The sequence below is a fragment of the Zootoca vivipara genome, chromosome 13 (assembly GCF_965207765.1).
Source record: "Zootoca vivipara chromosome 13, rZooViv2.hap1.1, whole genome shotgun sequence".
Classification (NCBI taxonomy): domain Eukaryota; kingdom Metazoa; phylum Chordata; class Lepidosauria; order Squamata; family Lacertidae; genus Zootoca; species Zootoca vivipara.
Genome location: NC_142596.1, coordinates 5,759,476 through 5,779,711, shown reverse-complemented (window position 1 = coordinate 5,779,711; position 20,236 = coordinate 5,759,476). Strand labels below are relative to the sequence as shown.

Genomic DNA, 20,236 nt, shown 5'->3' with positions numbered 1-20,236 from the left:
GGTAGTTCCTATGTTTTTATTGATGATGGTTGAGAAGAGAATGGATAAATTAACATGCATTGGGTAAGCAACAGCTTTTGTGGCTGATGGGAAAGGCAGCTGGGCTTAATCAAGCTTTTGTAACACTGACTTTATCCTTAAAGAATAGTGCATAGGTAGAAGTACCCAGCCCCAAAATGCTAACTGAGCTACCTTTATCATTAAGTACAGTGGGTTACTGCTGTGTACATTCATACAGGTTTGCCTGTTATTTCATTTTTAAAATGTATATTTCTTAAGTTCTATTCATTAAATGCACAAAGCTTCCTTGGGAAGCCCCCCCCCCCACAGATGCATCAATAATAAAAACCAACATGGGCCAGCCACATTAACAAGTCAACATAAATGCAAACCATTTACAGCATACAAGGTTGCCTTTCTTTGGTCGCAGTGCCCTTGCAGAATCATTGTAGCTCCCAAGTAAACCTGGTCAAGCTTGCTGTGAGGCCTTTTAAAATACATGCTTCAGGGGAAGAGAATGACAAGAGTCCAAGAAGAAATAGAATCCTACTATTCTAAGGCAGGTAGCAGCATAACTTATTACTGTGATCCTCCGCAAAGTCATCAACAGAGGAAATGTGCATAATAATGCCATTATTTTGTTACATAATTTAGAAGAAAGTCACCAGAGCAACTAAAGGCACTTGTAAAAAGTGTGTATGTAACTCTTCCAAAGTCCTCACAGAGCACCTTGCTATTTTGAGGCATTTTTAAAAAAAGAATGGAATTTAAACACGCTCTTCCTTCATGAGAAAAAAGCATTCAATAAAATAAATAATTCCTTGGTTTGGTTTCATGGGCAGCTGACACATCGGCTTTGGCTTTTTGGAGAGTAAACATGGGGACTTTCCCGTCTTCCATCTTTTGCCTTTCAGTTTCACTGATGGAACGACTGCTGCCTGTTATCAATGCTGCACAGAACTGTAGCTTTATAAGGAGACCACAGCAGTTGGAAAAGCACAACTGACAGCACCTTTATGGTCGCAAGGGCCTCTTGAGGGGGCTGCAGGATTATACTTTGGTCACATAATTGTTTGGGAAGAGTCCTTTTTTCCCTCTTAACCTGCCTGTCCACCAGCCTGAGGGATCTGGAAAAGAAAGGGAGTGAGTTAGAAGCAAATCTGTGGGTTGTCCCAACGTAACCTTCTCCAAACTTGCCACTGTGGAAACATCTACAACAAGATTGACTTGGTTTGAAAGAAAACTAGGGGTGGGAGCAAAATGCTGCCATTTACCTTTGTGAGAATGAACTTATCAGATAAATAAAACTGGGAGATGGTAAAAGAGTGGCCATATTTGCATATACTGCTAAGCCAGGTGTGGGGAACCGTTGGCCCTCCAGGTGTTGCTAAACTGTAATCCCCACCAGCTGCAGCAAGTATGGCCAATGGTTAGGGATAATGGGAGTTGTAGTTCAGCAACATCTGGAGGGCCAAAGGTTAGCCACCCTTGCACTGAGGATGTAAATGAGTCTTCCTGGTCTCTTCCCTTCTCCCACAGAGCCAAGCAAGTTTTTGAAAGCTTTAGATTTTAGTTAAATCATTTCCCATGTAGTCCAAATACTGGTAGGATTGTAGTTTAATATTAACTGGCTGGATACTAGGTCTGTTTCTAACCATGGTTAAGGTTAAATCACATTTCCCTGTTTGGATGGTTAACCAAACTGCTTAACTAGAAGCAGAGGCAAAAGCTTCCACATGTTTCTCTGGAGCAGAGGTGGGGGGAGGGTCCTTTTAGAACAGGCACACACAAACTCTGCCCTCCAGATGTTTTGGAACTACAACTCCCATCATCCCTAGCTAACAGGACCAGTGGTCAGGGATGATGGGAGTTGTAGTCCCAAAACATAAACATCTGGAGGGCTGAGTTTGCCTATGCCTGTTCTAGAAGATGGAAAGGTGGAACATATTTTCAATATTTCTACCTCACCAGTGGTAAGAGAAAATGTAAAAACAAAGAGGCCTTACCTTCTTTGATGATATCAATAACATCATTTGCATTAAAGCTGAGTTCATCTGTGTCCTGAGCATCGTAGGCATACAGCGCCCTGCACTGGGGTACCTGAGGCTTTGGTTTCGGCTGTGGCTTGGGTCTGCCTCCTGCAGGTGGGGGCCGGTTTGTAGTCTGCCTGCGAACGCTGCAGAGACACACAGGGAAGTCATTAGGCCTGCCTGGCACCCACAATTTGTTGCCACACCTGGGCACTTAGAATAAGAAGTACCCAAGAGGTGAGGAAGAAGATTCTGGACCAGGCATAGGCAAACCCTGCCCTCCAGATGTTTTGGGACTACAACTCCCATCATCCCTAGCTAACAGGACCAGTGGTCAGGGATGATGGGAGTTGTACTGTAGTCCCAAAACATCTGGAGGACCGAGTTTGCCTATGCCTGTTCTGGACTAAGAACTTTTGGTCTCATCCAACAGCACTCTTTGAACTCCACACCTTCTAATTAAAATATACAGTCTACTAATTTCTTAAATGTGAACCCATGAATTAAAGGTGGATTCCCATCAGAAAGCATGCAGTCATTCTGAAAAAACAGCAGGTGGCACTGCTGGCCACTGTACAAAGTTAACACCTCCACAGCATAAATAGCATCTGCGGCCCTCCCAACAGATGTTTTCAAAACAGTACTTGTGCCACCCACATCTGTAAATCCGATAAGAGACACACTGATAATCTGAGCTAGGAAGAATAGCTGCAGGGACATGCAGCACCTCAAATCACATTAATCTCCAACCTACTGAAATTGTTTCCCTGCAAATGATTTTTTTAAAATCAATAGAAAAATACACATGCACGAGAGAGTCGTAGCTCCCTGACATGGCACATGCTTTGCAGGAAAAAGATTCCATGTTCACTTTTTTGGGGGGGGAGAGCAGATGGCAGGGAACATTGCTAGGAAACCTGTGCATGTTAATATTTAGAAGTGAATCATAGCTCAGTGATAGGGAATGTGCTATTCATGCAGAAGGTCCCTGGTTCAATCTCCCACATTCCCAGGTGTGGCTGGCAAATACCCCTCTCTGAAACCCCCCAGAGTCATTGCCAAGTAATAATGCTCAGTGTAGGTGCACCAGTGGTCTGACTCGCTATAATGGCAGCTTCCTGTGTTCCATTTTGCAGCAAAATGAGTTGAAGTTATCTACTCTAAGCCAGATTTCTCATACGTCTTGAAACCTCTATAAAAGAGAGATTCTAGCCCTATGGATGTGTCATCTGTGTGTAAGGCACAGCCACCTACAGACCCAGGGCGGGGGCCTGCATTTTAGCTTTGCCCTAGGTTTTCTAGTCATGGAAGAGGCACTTGTGTGCTGGCCTTCCTACATAGGCAACTAGACTCAACATAACAGTTGAGGATACCCTACATGGGAGTAATGATTGCATCAGGTTTCTGTTGCTGCCCAAACAGGTACAGAGAGTTGGGGAGCAGGCCTGACACGTGTGCTTCTCTGGATGATGACCGGCCTCTTATCAAGGGACCACCTGTCAAAAGATGCCTCTATGAAGCACTCTACAGAACACAGAATTGGCAGGGCACCAGATTCTCCACTGCAGTTCACAGAAACTGCCAGGCACAGAAGACCTCCTTCATGAACGCAGAAACAACCCTTCAGCCAATCAGCTGCCTGACTTCAGACAAGCAAGCTAGCCACTTAAATGTATTGGATGGTGCACTTACCCGGCCGCCCCTTGGTCTGGGACCTTGAGGAAGTCCAAGCTGTCTGGCTGCTGGGAAATTCGATCTGATCCACCCAAGACCTGAGGCAATGGGGGCTGCGCCATACTTGTGTACAGGCTTCTCTGGCTGGCTCGCTGGCTCACAAGGCCTTGAGGGTGGGGTGTGTGTTGTGGGATTTTTATCACCCCATTCTGATGAAGACCTAGAAATAGTTCAAGACGTGAGCCTGGGGGAGCCCACACCCTCCATTCACAGGGAACCCCCTCACAGAATACCTTTCTAAGTCTGGATAACTTCTGTCCCAGTTACAACAAAGAGTCTTGTGGCACCCTAAAGACTAACACATTTATTATAGCATGTCTACTGATGTTTCTTTATTAGTCTTTAACTAACAGGACTCTTTGTTGCTTTTGCTTCAAGAGACTACCACAAGGACTACTACCCATTTGAAAATTCTCCCAGTTAAATTCTGCCCAGTCTTCATAAAGCCACCAAAAGCAGGCCCTGCCCCTTTAGGCCAGCATAGAATCCTCTCACCCAACACCTTGCTCCTGCGGTGGACAACCAGATGTTTTGGGGAAGCAAACTCCTGCTGCTGCTGCTCCCACTAATTGGTATTAAATGTCATTCGACTCTTGATAAGGCAACTCACCATTTTCCAATCTCTTGGTAATTCTGGTTGCATTTTTAAAATCGCTTTTCCAGTTCTACCTTCCTTTATCTTTGAAATTTTGCCTCTCTCAGCTTTCATGGCTAGTGTATAACACCCTCACCCAAACATTCACAGGTGACAGCAGTTGCTTTGAAAAAAAAAACCCCATTGTGGCAAACTTTGGGACTTCATTTGTTAAAAATACACAGTATATACCCTGCCTTTCCTTTAGAAATTAGAACAGAAATGGCCTGAGGAATACTACAATACTACACCTGGTTCTCATTGCTACATCTGACAAACATAGTGTGGAAGAAGTATTAAGCGGCATGAAGCAGTTGATGGGGCACATAGGGGGTAAGGTGATCACGCAAGCAAATTAGTCCCACCTTGAACTTGGCCTGGTGTGTTGTACACAAATACACACACACACACACCACATTAAGAAAAAAATACAGAAGTGTGACTGCTAAACCTCATTTCCAAAGGAGTCAATTAAAGCCATGTTAAGTTTGATGGGCCCAAACAGCTGCCTGGAAAAGGGAAGCTCTTCCTAAAATGGGAAGTTCTCCAGAAGAGGGCAAAAGACAACCATCAAAGGTGCCATCTTTCACCCCAGTCAAGGAGTTCGGAAGTCTTCCATTATTGGCCATGTCTGTTCCCCTAACCAGAGCATCATTTGCTAACATCTGCTTCAAAATACAAACCAGGGGGAGGCGGTGCGGCCCTCATAGGGTAGTGCTGGCCCTGTGTGGTTCTGCTGGAACAGCTCCTGCCTTGGGTTACATTCCTTCTGGTGGGGCCTGCAAGGCAAGATGCAAACCTGTTCAGGCAGCTGCACAGCAGGGGCCAGGTGGTCACGGTTGCTGACCCTCCTCCCCCTCCCTCCTTGCGACCTCAGGGGACTTCATACGTACGGGAGTTCTTTGGGAGTCCAGGCCCGATGCTGACCTGCAGCACTTTATTACTTGGCTTGAGAATGGCCACGTCTCCCTGGCCTTGGCTGAACTGCACCTGGCGGGACCCACCAGCCTTCCAGGGCCCCCAGTTCTCCTTTTTTAGCTTCACTTCAAGCCTGAAACAAAGTGGTCAGGAAAACTCAAGTTAGTTGCATGAGAAGAATATCACCCACATGCCCAAGAGCAGCCGCTGCAGCCCATCAGCTTCAGCATCAAAGCTTCAGTTGTAGTCAGAAATATTTGGAGGGCATCAGGTTGAGGAAAGTGGCTCTAGGGTCAGACACCACCGTTGTATAATTTGGGGGCACGGAAAACGAATTCCCACTCGACCCCAAAAGGCGGGGTCTGTTTCCCAAAGTTTGGTCTCATCTCTGAAGAGCAGAGTTGTTGACATTCTGAAAAATCTCTGCTGCTTTGGGAGGTGAAATTTAAAGTCAGGCTTCACTGAAATGAATGCCCACTGCACAAGAATATGCCTCTCCCATCAGGGCTGATGTCATGTTGTTGCTGGGTGTTTTGGACAGCAGACTTGCCCACCCTTGCATTATGCATTTAATGACATACACAAAAAGCAAACAAGCTGATACACAGAGAATGAGCCCTGAGCTACAAAAAAGCTATTCGTAGCCCCCTGCCTCAGCCAGGAAATGACACCAGCAAAATGCACTCACTATCCTTTTTTCTTGCTTTTTTTTGAGACTCCTACACAAGCTGGGAAATGACTTGCCTAAAAACAAAAAACATTCTGGGATGGTGGGCTTTGTGTCAGAATTTATTTTTCCTTCTGATGGAGCATTTATTTCCCTCTTCCTTCTTACAGAGCAGAGCGAGTCCCCCCCCCCCATCACCACAAATGGTCGCCATTCTCTTGCAAGCCCAGCTGTGGAAAAAGCTATCCCTTCTCATGCTTTTGGAAAAGGCCTGGGGCTGGACTTTTTATGAAACCATGGGGAGAGGGGGGATTCCTGCAGCCAGAAGGACCTGGCTGTGGTCTCTCCTTCCCACAGAAATGAGGACTCCAGGAGCCTGGGGGGGGGCTACCTTGGAAAAACGAGTCCTGGAAAGAGACGCCCACCGCAAGGGTGTCCAGGTGAGAACGGGTTGGCTCTCCTTCTCCCAGGCCCAAGCAGGGCCTCGCCCTCATTCAGAAACCAGAAATCTCAACTGAAAGCCATACTCTGGTGCTTCCTACCAAATGGAAGTGAGCTCACTACACCCTGCCTCCCTCAACAGACTGCTCAGCCTGGTGACAGAGCCGGGCTGTATGACTGGGCCCAAAGGCGGGCTGGGGAGGTCATTCCAGGCATGCCATAAGGAAACTGCTGACACCCTCCTCACACTGATGTTCATCTTTACTGCAGGGTTGGTCTTTTTCACAAGGCACAAAGTACTGGGCCCAAACATTTATCTGAGCCCTGATGTGTGCCACCTCCGGGAGAGGCCTGGTGGCAACACGAGAACGTGCCTTTTCTGTGGTGGCGCCCTGCTTGTGGAATGCTCTCTCCAGGTAGGCTTGCTCCACTTTCCATTACTTTCAATGGGAAAGTACGCTTCAGGTTAAGTACGCTTCAGGTTAAGTATGGACTTCCGGAACCAATTACACTCATACCTCAAGTTAAGTACGCTTCAGGTTGAGTACTCCGCGGACCCTTCTGGAACAGATTAATCCACTTTCCATTACTTTCAATGGGAAAGTTCACTTCAGGTTAAGTACGCTTCAGGTTAAGTACAGACTTCCGGAACCAATTGTGTTTGTAAACCGAGGTACCACTGTATCTTTAGGCACCAGGTGAAAACATTCCTCTTCTCCCAGACCGTTGGCTAATTAAACAATCTATGTCTTTTTAAAGTGGGAGGCGGAGTGCTTTTTTTTGTTACTATAGTATGTATAAGGGACGCGGGTGGTGCTGTGGTCTAAAACACTGAGCCTCTTGGGCTTGCCAATCAGAAGGTTGGAGGTTTGAATCCCTGTGATGGGGTGAGCTCCTGTTGCTCGGTCCCTGCTCCTGCCAACCTAGCAGTTCAAAAGCACGTCAAAAGGTGCAAGTAGATAAATAGGTACTACTCCGGCAGGAAGGTAAATGGCGTTTCCGTGCGCTAATCTGGTTTCGCCAGAAGCGGCTTAGTCATGCTGGCTACATGACCCGGAAGCTGTCTGTGGACAAACGCCAGCTCCATTCTCAACTGGACTTAACTGTCAGGGGTCCTTTACCTTTTTATAGTATGTATATTTGCATTTTTATATTGTAAACCACCCTGTGATCCACAGATGAATGGTGGTATATAGATTAAATAAATCATCACCATTACCATCATCATCATGTGCTCTGTGATGATCACACGCTATCTCAGGGCCATACTTCCGACTGACTTTGCTGATGCCCCTAAAGGCACAGCTGTGGCTGCTCATGTGGTTCAGCATGACAGAGGAGGAAAGTGCTGCTGTTAAGCCTGTCACTCACGTATTGCTGAACTTGAGAGGTAGCCTCCTTTGTGTCTTCTCCTCGTAGCGCTTCGACAAAAGGCTGAGAAACTCCGTCTTGAAGACTGACTCAAGGAGACTGTCATATTCTTGCTCATGAATGATGAAGAGGTCATCCTGCATCATGCTGCAGAAATAAAAGCCAGGGTCACAAGGAAACTGGCCTCTCCTCTAACCCCTTTTAGGACAGAAATGAGCTGACAGCTATTTTTAGGATTGAAGTTGTTGAGCTTTTTTTACAATTTTATCCCAGAGTTGTTAAGCTTTTCTTAGAACTGAAGTTTACCCCAAAGGTGTTTAGCTTTTTTTAGGATTTAACCCCCAAATTGTTGAGCTTTTTTAGGATTTAACCTCAGGATCAGGCCCCTGAAACAGACTTTTGACATACCTGCTCTAGGAGAATGAGCTGCTTCTACTTCTCCAGCAGAGGACACTGTCAGCTCATTTATGTAGCTCCTGCCCACCACTATTTCCTGTTCTTGAAATACAAATATATTCATATCCTTCTGGCTGACTGCTGATTCCCATTTAGATTGATCAGGCCTCTATGTCTGATGGAATGAGATGGAACAGCTGGCAGAACATAATTCATTCACTCACCTTCAGAACAGCATACAAGCTGTTCTGAAGGTGAGTGAATGAATTACATTTCAAGAACAGGAAGTAGTGGTTTCCAGTCACACCTACGAGTCAGTGACAGTTGTTCTTCATAGCCCTCTGGGGGTTGCGAAGAAGTTCAGGCAAGGGACAGAGGAGATGAGGCATAAATCCTCTCGATGTTCCTCAGTGGGGCCTGGGGAGTTCACTGCATCCCGCAATGTCGCGCAACCCCGTGTCTGCCAACTTGAAAGGCAGAATGGGAGCGATCTGGGAGTGTGCCCCGGCCATGGACGAGCCTCCTTTACTGGCATGGCTTGTGGAAGGTTCCTCCTCAATCTGGATAATTGGCATTAATCAAGAGGTGCTCTTGAAGCATCATATGCTAATGGGCTGCAATCAATCAGCTGCCAAAAAACCGGGACTGGTTTTCTGAAGGTATTTGAATGATTTTCTGAAGTTTGAGAATCCTTACAACAGCCTGAAAGGAAAGGGGGAGGACAAGGAGCTTTATGTTTTGTGTTTTGTAATGGTCTTTCTTTCTCTTGTCCTACCCTACAATAAAGAGGCATATGTACCTTGGTTTTCGAACAGCTTAGTTCTTGAATGTTTTGGCTCCTGAACACCGCAAACCCCGAAGTGACCGTTCCGGTTAGTGAACTATTTTTGGAAGCCGAACATCCAATGAGGCTTCTGCAGCTTCTGATTGGCTGCAGGAGCTTCCTGCATCCATTCAGAAGCCGTGCTTTGATTTCTGAACGTTTTGGAAGTCAAATGGACTTCTGGAACGGATTCTGTCCGACTTACAAGGTGCGACTGTAGTTGCTACTCTGTTTGATACTCCGAAAAGGGGGGGGGCTTTGATTTATGCTCTACAAGAAATATAACAAGGTTTTGCTATGCCCCCCCCTTGACCGAGGCTGAATGTATTTTATTTATGAATACCACTGGATGGGGATGTTGTTGGAGGAATGACCCACAGCTAGATACCGTGTTTCTCCTAAAATAAGACATGCCTATAAAATAAGCCATGGCACGATTTCCATGCGTTGAAAAAATATAAGACATACCCCGAAAATAAGCCGTAGTGCTACCGTATGTGAGCTCTACTTGGTGAAGAGGACAAAAGTGGCATTTGCGGTGGAGAGGAGAGGAAGGCACGAAGAAGAAAAGAGGAGCGATTAAAGACGCCTCATGAATGACCTCCGTGTGTGTCTCTTTCTCTCCCCCTGTGCGAGTCTCTTTCTCTCCCCCTGTGCGCGTCCCTTTCTCTCCCCCTGTGCGCGTCCCTTTCTCTCCCCCTGTGCGCGTCCCTTTCTCTCCCCCTGTGCGCGTCCCTTTCTCTCCCCCTGTGCGAGTCTCTTTCTCTCCCCCTGTGCGCGTCCCTTTCTCTCCCCCTGTGCGCGTCCCTTTCTCTCCCCCTGTGCGCGTCCCTTTCTCTCCCCCTGTGCGCGTCCCTTTCTCTCCCCCTGTGCGCGTCCCTTTCTCTCCCCCTGTGCGCGTCCCTTTCTCTCCCCCTGTGCGAGTCTCTTTCTCTCCCCCTGTGCGCGTCCCTTTCTCTCCCCCTGTGCGCGTCCCTTTCTCTCCCCCTGTGCGCGTCCCTTTCTCTCCCCCTGTGCGCGTCCCTTTCTCTCCCCCTGTGCGAGTCTCTTTCTCTCCCCCTGTGCGAGTCTCTTTCTCTCCCCCTGTGCGAGTCCCTTTCTCTCCCCCTGTGCGCGTCCCTTTCTCTCCCCCTGTGCGAGTCTCTTTCTCTCCCCATGTGCGAGTCTCTTTCTCTCCCCCTGTGCGAGTCTCTTTCTCTCCCCCTGTGCGCGTCCCTTTCTCTCCCCCTGTGCGAGTCCCTTTCTCTCCCCCTGTGCGCGTCCCTTTATCTCCCCCTGTGCGAGTCCCTTTCTCTCCCCCTGTGCGCGTCCCTTTCTCTCCCCCTGTGCGAGTCTCTTTCTCTCCCCCTGTGCGAGTCTCTTTCTCTCCCCCTGTGCGAGTCTCTTTCTCTCCCCCTGTGCGCGTCCCTTTCTCTCCCCCTGTGCGAGTCCCTTTCTCTCCCCCTGTGCGCGTCCCTTTATCTCCCCCTGTGCGAGTCTCTTTCTCTCCCCCTGTGCGCGTCCCTTTCTCTCCCCCTGTGCGAGTCTCTTTCTCTCCCCCTGTGCGAGTCTCTTTCTCTCCCCCTGTGCGTCTCTCTCTCTCTCTCTCTCTCTCTCTCTCTCTCTCTCTCTCTCTCTCTCTCCCTCTCTCTCTCTCTCACACACACACACACACACACACAGCCCACCTCTCGCTTCCCCCCACCTTTTCCCCCTTCCATTCTACCGGTATGTGCCCAGCCATGAGTTGCTTGTTGATTTCCTCTTGATGGCCGAGACAGAGAGCGAGGCAGGCAAACTGCAGCTACGGTAGGAAAGTAGCGAGCTCTCGCAGACATGCGGGTGGTTTTTTTAAAACTGACATCCCCTCCCTTCTCATTTTGCCGAGAGACCCAGACAACTTGCATTCCTAGGCTTCAAAGGTTATGCATATGAAAGAGGAGATTAAGGAGATAGATAAAGACAACTTCCTATTATCACCTTGCCTTTGTCCTGAAAGATAGAAACCTTATGGTAGCCATGAGATCTGGGCATCAAAGGAAATTACTTAACAGCTATTTGGTAAAGCCAATTGTGATCTCAGGCAGCATCTGGCTAATCAGTCCTGAGAAAGAGAAACGTGATTTCTGTTGTACAGCATCTGTAAAATTCATATAAAAAATCATTTCCCTGTTATGATCCAGCCCCCGAATAAGACATCCCTTGAAAATAAGCCATGGTGTGTTTTTTTGAGGAAAAAATAAATATAAGACGTGTCTTATTTTAGGAGAAACACGGTAGTTGTTGAAGTGAGGCTGAATCTTAGAAAAGATTTTGCTGTATATCCTGGGCTGAGAAAGAACTCCAGAGGGGAACTTAATGGCGGATGTCTGGAAAGTTCACTCTGTGAGATTTTTATGGCTGCGGTTCGCAAGTCAGCTTAATAACAGCGAAATGGAAACACTGCAAAGAACTGAACAACAAACTCTTCCAACACTCCAGGTCTGGAACAAAAATGTACCTAAAGGGCTACACACGTGAAATGGATTATATATTTACAAGATGAAACTGAGGTGCTGTTTTAAGGTGAAAAAGCGGACAGCTGGAAGAATGGTTTAATGGCAAGTGAAGGATGTCAACTGGATATAAATAAGAAATGAAGCAGCTATGAGGGGGGGGAATCTTGGACACATGATTGCAATAAGAGTGGAAAATTGTATTAAATTAATTTGGTTTGATCACTAATAATTGGGGGGGGGGAGTCGGTCCCAGCTCCTGCCAACCTTGCAGTTCGAAAGCACCTCAAAGTGCAAGTAGATAAATAGGTACCACTAAAGCGGGAAGGTAAACGGTGTTTCCATGTGCTGCTCTGGTTCGCCAGAAGCGGCTTTGTCATGCTGGCCACATGACCTGGAATCTGTACGCTGGCTCTCTCGGCCAATTAAGTGAGATGAGCACCGCAACCCCAGAGTCGATCACAACTGGACCTAATGGTCAGGGGTCCCTTTATCCCTTTAGTACTGTGATAGTTACAGGATCAGCATTAGAACAGTGGATTTTTTGAAATGGGGAGCAGCATGTTTGCTGCCTCTGCCAACTTTCATCAGCCCCAGAGAGTCATGGGAGGGGAGACTGTGGGAGCCCCTCCAAATGCTGTTGGGCTCCCAACTCCAGCAGCCAACATAGCCAGTGGTCAGAGATGATGGGAGCTGGCAAGATCTGGAGAGACAGGTTCCCCAACTGTGACTGAGTGGTTTGTTTCTTGACTAGATTCTGGACAAGGATGTTGGATGAGGGAGACTTTGGTCTGATCCTGCAAGGCACTTCCCAAATTGTTGAGAAAGAGCCGGCACTCAGGATCACTTAATGCAGATTAGTTATTAGATGATGTCAAAAGAGATCTTTCTCTAGTTCAGCATCCCGTTTCCCACAACAGACAACCAGGGAAGCCCACAAGCGAGGCAGGAAGGTAAACTGCCATCTCCAGAATTTAATATTCAGCGGTATACTGGTGAGCTATTACTGCTAATATCAGTAGGAAGGACCTCCTTGCTAAATCAGATCAGATCCAGTCCCAGGATCCAGCTTCCTTCCATACTGGCCAAACAGATACCTCCAGGAAATGGGCAAATTTAATACATGTCATGAAGCAGAACAGGAGGAACCTGTGGCCATGCTCTGGACATTGCTGGACCCCAATACCCATCATCCCTGACCATTGGCCATGCTGGTTGGGGCTGATAGCAGCAGGAAGCTAGTAACATCTGGGGGGGCCCAACAGGCCCTGCTCTGGAACTTTAAAGTTTGCTGCTGCCCCCTAACCCTGCCTCCCACCGAACTTAGCTCTCCTCCTCTCTCCCTTCCCCCACTGGCCTATTCCTGTGAAAAAAAGAGGAGGTGGGGACTGACCTTAGTGAAACTGAGAGAATCCTTTCCACCTCGATCCGTCGCTTGAGCACCTCTTTCACCAGGCCTTTCTCTGGGCCTTGCTTCAACTTTTCACGCCCAACCAGGTACACACACTTCGGGGAGAGGATGAGGTCTCGCTTGATGCCCTGGAAATGAGAGCAGACCTGTGTTTATGCCCATAAGATTTAAATAGATTTTTTTTAAAATGAGGAATAAGGATTGATTTAGCTTTAGGCCCCAAGTTCCATCATCTGGAAAGAAATAAGGAGACACCTGGGTGTGATGGAACTTGCCTCCAGCAGGCAGCTCAATATATTCTGATGCCCACAGGGGGGAAATGTAAGATGGCACAGAGACCCAGCCAGCCCAGGCAGAATTCACTGTGTAGTTCTTTTGCCCTGACCCATTCCTACCTTAAACCTTCTGTCGTATTTGGTGACAGTGTCAGCAAAATCGATCTTTTCCCGCTTTCCCACAAATTGCCGCAGCTCTGGGTGGTCCTCCATGCCTATGTAGTCACCCACAAAGTTCCTATTGATGCTGTTTTTCCTTCTCTCCTTCTTGTTCAGCAGCAGGTCAGAGGCTTTAAAATGGGGAGAGAGGAAGAAGTGATTACTCTGCAGCCCCAATTATAAAGATGAGTTTCACAGTTCTGAGAAGCAAGGAGATGCCATTCCATTTACATTTTTCTAGAGGTGAGGGGGAGAGAGGGAAGTGCATAATATAAAATTACAGTGATTGCTGATTTTCTACTCCTTGCCCTCAGAGACCCTCATGCTTACTATGGGAAATAAGCTATGTCCTACAGGTTCTGATTGTGGAAACAGAGCTGTTAAAGGCACAATACCCCTGTTTTTCACAATGCCAACCTTAAACAAATGCACAGGCTGCCACCCTGCACCTACTTAACCAGGGAGTAGGCCCCATTAAACACAAAGAACTTTACATCTTAAGTAGACACATATACCATTATTCTCGAAAGTTAACAATGCAGTGAATTCCTACTGAGTGCCTGGATATCAGCTCCTGCACAGCAGCAGACATGCCTAAGCCACTTTGCAGAGTTTTCACAACCTGCATTTGCCATTTGGGGAGCGATTCTGTAACACACATACACACACACCCTTATTCTGTAGTACTACTTGCAGAAAATAACTTGTAGGAAGCAGGAAGGCGCACAAAATGGGAGGCAGAAACAGAATCACTCCAGGACTCTACTGCCTAGTGTCCAAACAACTCACTTGTCAATCATAGCGCTGACTTCACTCATTAGATAAAAATACTGACAGGCGGGAGCGGCCAGGGGCAAAGTCCTGAGTTACTACATTATTATCAGCTGAGACATACCTTCTTCTCTCATCTGTACATATTTCTTCCTGGCCACGTATTTCCGCCATGCCTTCTGGATGGCCCGTGCATAGCCATCGTACTTCCGCTCCCGCATCTCTTCCAGCAAAAACAGCTGCAATAAAAAGAAAGCCCATCACCTCAGCAAGTGGGAGAGAAGAGGAAAGGATGGGAAGCAGAAGTCAAATGGCACACCGCATTGGGCAACCAATTGCTTACTTTGCCAAACCTTTATAAGGCATTCCAAGTATAGGCCGCCATGAAACATCCATATGTAAAAATATAGGAAACATCCATATGTAAAAATTTATATATACAAATAAATAGCATGTAAAATATATTTGGGGTTTCTTCCCACTAAATAGTGAAACTCACCACCGTAGAGATACTATTGACAAAAGCTCAGCCACCCTTGCAGTTAATGTCAGACAGATAGAATCTGATATTTTCATTGTGTCATGATGTTAAGACTACCCAAAAAAGGGGGATAGCATGAGTTTGCATAGCTGGTTGTATAATGGACAGTAGAAAAGAATATGTTCTACAGTGTCCGGCACATTCAAAGAACAACTGCAATGTTTATCATTTGTGTGGAAGTTTAAATATCTGCCATTGACAAAATCTGAGGGAAAAACATTCAGTCAAGCTAATATAAAGGCCCTGTGTTGGACTGGAATTATTAATTTTGAGATATAAGTGACCCTGTTATCTTTATTTAAACCACAAAACCTAGGGGAGCAAATTTTATTTACAGCTGACTCGATATTTTGTTTTTCAATGTCCCTTAATCTGGTTTGAATATTGCGATAAATATATTGCTCACTTGAATTATACAAGAGTTCCAAGTCAATACAGTAGAACCTTGGTTCTCGAACTTAATCCGTTCCGGGAGTCCATTCAACTCCCGAAACTGTTTGAAAACCAAGGCGCAGCTTCCAATTGGCTGCAGGAGCTTCCTGCACTCAATCAGATGCCGCGTCGGATGTTCGGCTTCCGAAAAACGTTCGCAAACCGGAACACTTACTTCTGGGCTTTTGGCGTTCAGGAGCCAAGCTGTTCGGGAACCAAGGCACCACTGTACCAATAGATCTGATTTTCCTATGTAAGAGTTGGAACCAACTAGATTCATAAGAGTCCTTAAGTAAGTCAGAAAGCAAACTCCAAGGTGGGCAATGAAAATGGCAACGCAACCAGTATTTTACAGTGCTGGCCCATGCCCAATATTCCATCGTGTGTATACCTAGTTCTGCACACATCGTCTCATACTTGATTGAACTTGGGAGCCCCAGGATACATCTCAAGGAACTTGCGTGTATCTTATCTAAATCACTATTATATGCGTGTATCCATACTGGGGTCCCAAAAAGTAGCTGGGATGACACTTTAGCTTGATAAATCTGAATAGCAGCTGATATAAATTGGTTACCTTTTTTTAAAAGAAAACCGAGCTACTGCTGAGGAAGTACACTTTGCCTGTTTTATAGCACTTGTGTGATGGTTTGACCAACCATCTGGAATAAAATTCTGAGATATCTGTGCATCTTTACTAGCTGGATTCCTTGTCCTCTTATTTTCCATTTCTCTAATTTTCCCAGAATTGTTCTCTTCTCATATTTTATTGAAAATTTATTGGTTTCACAATAGGAAATCAGGGAGAGTAAAAGATGTTCCAGACCTACCCCCGTTAGTGATAATAAGGCTGCACCATCTGCATACAGTAGCAGTGCAACTGGGTTTTGATTGATTTGGGGGGCATGTGTTTCTATTTTTTTAATGTGCTCTGGAAGATCTGATAAAAAATAAATTAAAAGGGGGCAAGAATACACCCTTGTTTTACACCTTTCATATTAGGGATGTTGGAAGAGAGGTGACCTTTGGCATTGAGTTTGCTTTGGCAGATGTTAAAATAATATAAATTCTGTATTAGGATCAGCAAGCGTTAATTGATTCCTAACTCTACAACAGTGTTCTCGAAGCTACGAACATGAGTTTGACCAAACTGCGGGAGGCAGTGCAAGACAGGAGTGCCTGGCGTGCTATGGTCCATGGGGTCACGAAGAGTCGGACACGACTAAACGACTAAACAACAACAAAAACTCTACAAGCTTCCTCCACAATATCACACGATCAACTGAATCAAAGGCACCACGAAAATCTTTGAAAGCTGCAAAAATCTTGGAATGATTTTGAAGTCTTTATTTTTCAACCAAATGTGTAAGTATGAGACAATAGTCTAAGATAGAGTAGCCTTTGGAAAAACCTATTTGTTCTTTCCCTGGTAAGTTTAGATTTTTCATCCTGGTAACTAATGTAAGAAAAAGGTGCTTGTGCGTCAAGGCCCTGCACCCCCTCCTTTGATGAATAAAACACGTGGACACCAGTATTTTCAGTTAATGCACGAAAAAAGCCCACAACTTTTATTGGTTACAGAAAGTGAGTGGTATTGGCTTTAGGCATTAGACCCGAAATGGCTTTAGGCATTGGACCCAAAATTACTATACCGGACTCCTACCCACCTGTAGGGGGTTCTAGTTTGGTATGGTTATCTTTGAACTTTGGCACCATTTTCTTTTAAGTTGAAGACATTCATCATTGAACCAGGGACTAGTTCTGTTTTTAAGTGCCCTGACTTTTGGTGGAGTGTTAAGCTCTTCAAATGTTCACTATATACTTCCAGAATGTCACTACGAGAATTGATATTCTTTAGAGAGAACCTGGTTTCTAAAATCAACTGTAAGGTTTTGCCCCCCCTACTACACTCATCAGGGCAGTCTTAAGTATATTTGGCGCCCTGGCGCCGTGGTGCGACAGATCCCTCCGGCGCCCCCGCCCCGCCCTGTTTCCCAGAGCGGCAGCTGCGCAGAGCCCCCTGGCCACCCAACCTGGCCGTAGGGCCGGCCCTGACACTCATTTCCTGGGACCATTTTAGTTGGGTCATTTGCTCGTATTGACGGAATTTTGTGTCGTTACCATTAGTTATTTCTAAATCAAAGTTTAAATTTATAGGCATCAACAATGGTTGGTGATCGCTTTCGGTGCGCGTCCCAATTCTAAAGTCCACTATCAGATTTACAGTGCCACAAGAGACACTATAATCAATGACACTACATCTTGGGGGGGGGGGAGATGTAAATTCCCCATTTCTACTTTACCTTTACCTTTTTATCCCCATCTATTGAGTCGTTCACAATTTGTAAATTAAAATTATTACACAGCTTGAGCAAGTATATACCTTCCCTGTTTACAACCTTGTCTCTAGAGAATCTTCCTATTTTCATTGAATGTTGATATCATCAGTGGTATTCCAATTTAAAGCGCTACTTAATTGTTCATTGTCAATTCCCACCCTAGCATTAAAATCGCCCGCTATTGTTAATGAGGCATTTGGGTATTGCAAATGCCTCAAAATTGGAAAGGAGTACGACAAGGTTGTATATTGTCTCCCTGCTTATTTAACTTATATGCAGAATTCATCATGCGAAAGGCTGGACTAGATGAATCCCAAGCCGGAATTAAGATTGCCGGAAGAAATATCAACAACCTCAGATATGCAGATGACACAACCTTGATGTCAGAAAGCGAGGAGGAATTAAAGAACCTTTTAATGAGGGTGAAAGAGGAGAGGCAAAATATGGTCTGAAGCTCAACATCAAAAAAACCAAGATCATGGCCACTGGTCCCATCACCTCCTGGCAAATAGAAGGGGAAGAAATGGAGGCAGTGAGAGATTTTACTTTCTTGGGCTCCTTGATCACTGCAGATGGTGACAGCAGTCCCGAAATTAAAAGACGCCTGCTTCTTGGGAGAAAAGCAATGACAAACCTAGACAGCATCTTAAAAAGCAGAGACATCCCCTTGCCGACAAAGGTCCGTATAGTTAAAGCTATGGTTTTCCCAGTAGCGATGTATGGAAGTGAGAGCTGGACCATAAAGAAGGCTGATCGCCGAAGAATTGATGCTTTTGAATTATGGTGCTGGAGGAGACTCTTGAGAGTCCCATGGACTGTAAGAAGATCAAACCTATCCATTCTTAAGGAAATCAGCCCTGAGTGCTCCCTGGAAGGACAGATCATGAAGCTGAGGCTCCAATACTTTGGCCACCTCATGAGAAGAGAAGAATCCTTGGAAAAGACCCTGATGTTGGGAAAGATTGAGGGCACTAGGAGAAGGGGACGACAGAGGACGAGATGGTTGGACAGTGTTCTTGAAGCTACGAACATGAGTTTGACCAAACTGCGGGAGGCAGTGCAAGACAGGAGTGCCTGGCGTGCTATGGTCCATGGGGTCACGAAGAGTCGGACACGACTAAACGACTAAACAACAACAACAAACGTCTCATTAACAAATTGCATACTGAAGCTGACTTTCAGTGGGCGCCACCCACTTGGATCAACAGACAGAACCTCCACAAATATGTGGAGTGTGCCACAAATATGCCACTGCCACAAATAGGTCAGTGTGGGTCAGTTTCCCCTGCTTTAAAAATAGAAATTCCAGCACTGCAAGAAAAGGCCAGGTGTGGGAAATGTGAAATGATTTAGGAAGTCCCGCAGACAGAAAATGCAGAGATTCACCTTCCTTCAAGACATGTATGTCTTCAATCAACCAGCAGCGGATGAAAGGAGGATATTTTTGGAAACAAGGAGCGGTTCATCTTAAAGTCAAAAGGGGATCTGGCCTATCTCACACATTTCACATCTGCTTTCAGGCAGATGACAGGAGAGAGACAGCAGAGCATGATGGCTGCCGACAAGGGATTTAGCAGCATCTGCTTGACGTTCTGATTGCTGGAGTCTTGGCACAGAGTTCCTGCACACAGTGTGATGCTCACAGAGAGGAAAGCAATGCAGAGATACAATGCAGAGATCTTTCAGGGTGCCCTGGACAGAGCTGAGTCCTGCAACCCTTCCTAAATGCACTCCTAACCCTGCACATTCCCCAGCTCCGTGGGCTGTTGCCAAGAGCCTCTGGCTTCCAAGGTGTGTGGCACAATCCTCCAGTCTGGCCAGATTTTTTGCTGGGGTGGGAGTGATATATGAAACTGGTTCATGCCAAGTCAAACGTCTGGCCCATCTATCCTGCTCTGGTGAGCAAGCAGCTCTCCAGAGCCTCAGGCAGAGAACAGGAGTTTCTCATCACCTGCAACCTGGCTCTCTTGAAGTGGAGGTTGAACACCAACCTGCATACAGAGCAGGTGCAGTGGGACTTTTAAATTGACAGCCTCCCTAGTCCTGAACTAGCTTGCAAGTTGCCACCAGGGTTCAATCCTGCCATTCCAGGACTGCAGTAGCTCAGTAGAGCAGGAAGGGAGAACCCCAGCATCCACATGCATAGATAATTTTAGTTGTATGCTGCCTTTCCATAGCTCAAGCCATTCTCAAGGTGGCTTACTTACAACATGGAAAAAATACATAACTACAAGGTAAAAAAAGGTAGTCATAAACAATAAATAAAAACATTTTAAAATGTACAACCAAACTGAACCATTTCCACATACGGTAAATCACAAGGAGATCTATAATAAATATACAAAAAGCCAACAGCAGCAATCACCCCCCAACAAAAACCCTCTGTTGTTCAGCAGCCTCAGCTTTCGTAGCTGGAGTCAGTCAGGCTCGACCCTCCCAAGCCAGGTGGGGAAAGGCCTGCAAGGTAAGGAAGCAGATCTTCCAGGATTCACATCCCCGAGTCTGTGCCTATCCATTCTTTCCACTTACATGTCAACATAGCTGACAAAGCAAAGGATGGTAGCCACAACTCCACCAAGTTCTACTGGTGTCTAAAGTGGGATGGTGCCCACTGCCTTCCCACTAATTAGCAAGTGGCATAATCCACTGGGATGTTTTCCTCCACAAGCTCCATGGAAGTGAACAGGACTTGTGGAACAGCTTGCGTAGAGGAACTCCCCTGTGTCATTTGCACCCTCTGGGTCTGATCCTTCTGCCTCCAAAACAGCAGCCTTTACCAGCCTGGAGCCCTTCACATATTTTGGACTACAGCTCTCATTT

General features: G+C 46.2%; 1 protein-coding gene across 3 annotated transcripts in view; it reads right to left on the bottom strand.

Annotated features, from left to right (window-relative positions):
• Nucleotide 1: 1 nt before the first annotated feature.
• Nucleotides 2–20,236, bottom strand: part of MYO1E (myosin IE) — a 118,306-nt gene continuing 98,071 nt past the window's right edge. For all 3 annotated transcript variants that reach the window (XM_035132347.3, XM_088656834.1, XM_088656833.1), the window contains exons 20-28: nt 14,229–14,343; nt 13,295–13,464; nt 12,882–13,027; nt 7,796–7,942; nt 5,292–5,449; nt 5,082–5,177; nt 3,723–3,924; nt 2,007–2,176; nt 2–1,127 (exon numbers count right to left, since the gene is read on the bottom strand). In XM_035132347.3, coding sequence (XP_034988238.1) covers nt 1,051–1,127; nt 2,007–2,176; nt 3,723–3,924; nt 5,082–5,177; nt 5,292–5,449; nt 7,796–7,942; nt 12,882–13,027; nt 13,295–13,464; nt 14,229–14,343 — 1,281 coding nt within the window. In that variant the 3' untranslated portion in view covers nt 2–1,050. The remainder of the gene's footprint in view (nt 1,128–2,006; nt 2,177–3,722; nt 3,925–5,081; nt 5,178–5,291; nt 5,450–7,795; nt 7,943–12,881; nt 13,028–13,294; nt 13,465–14,228; nt 14,344–20,236) is intronic.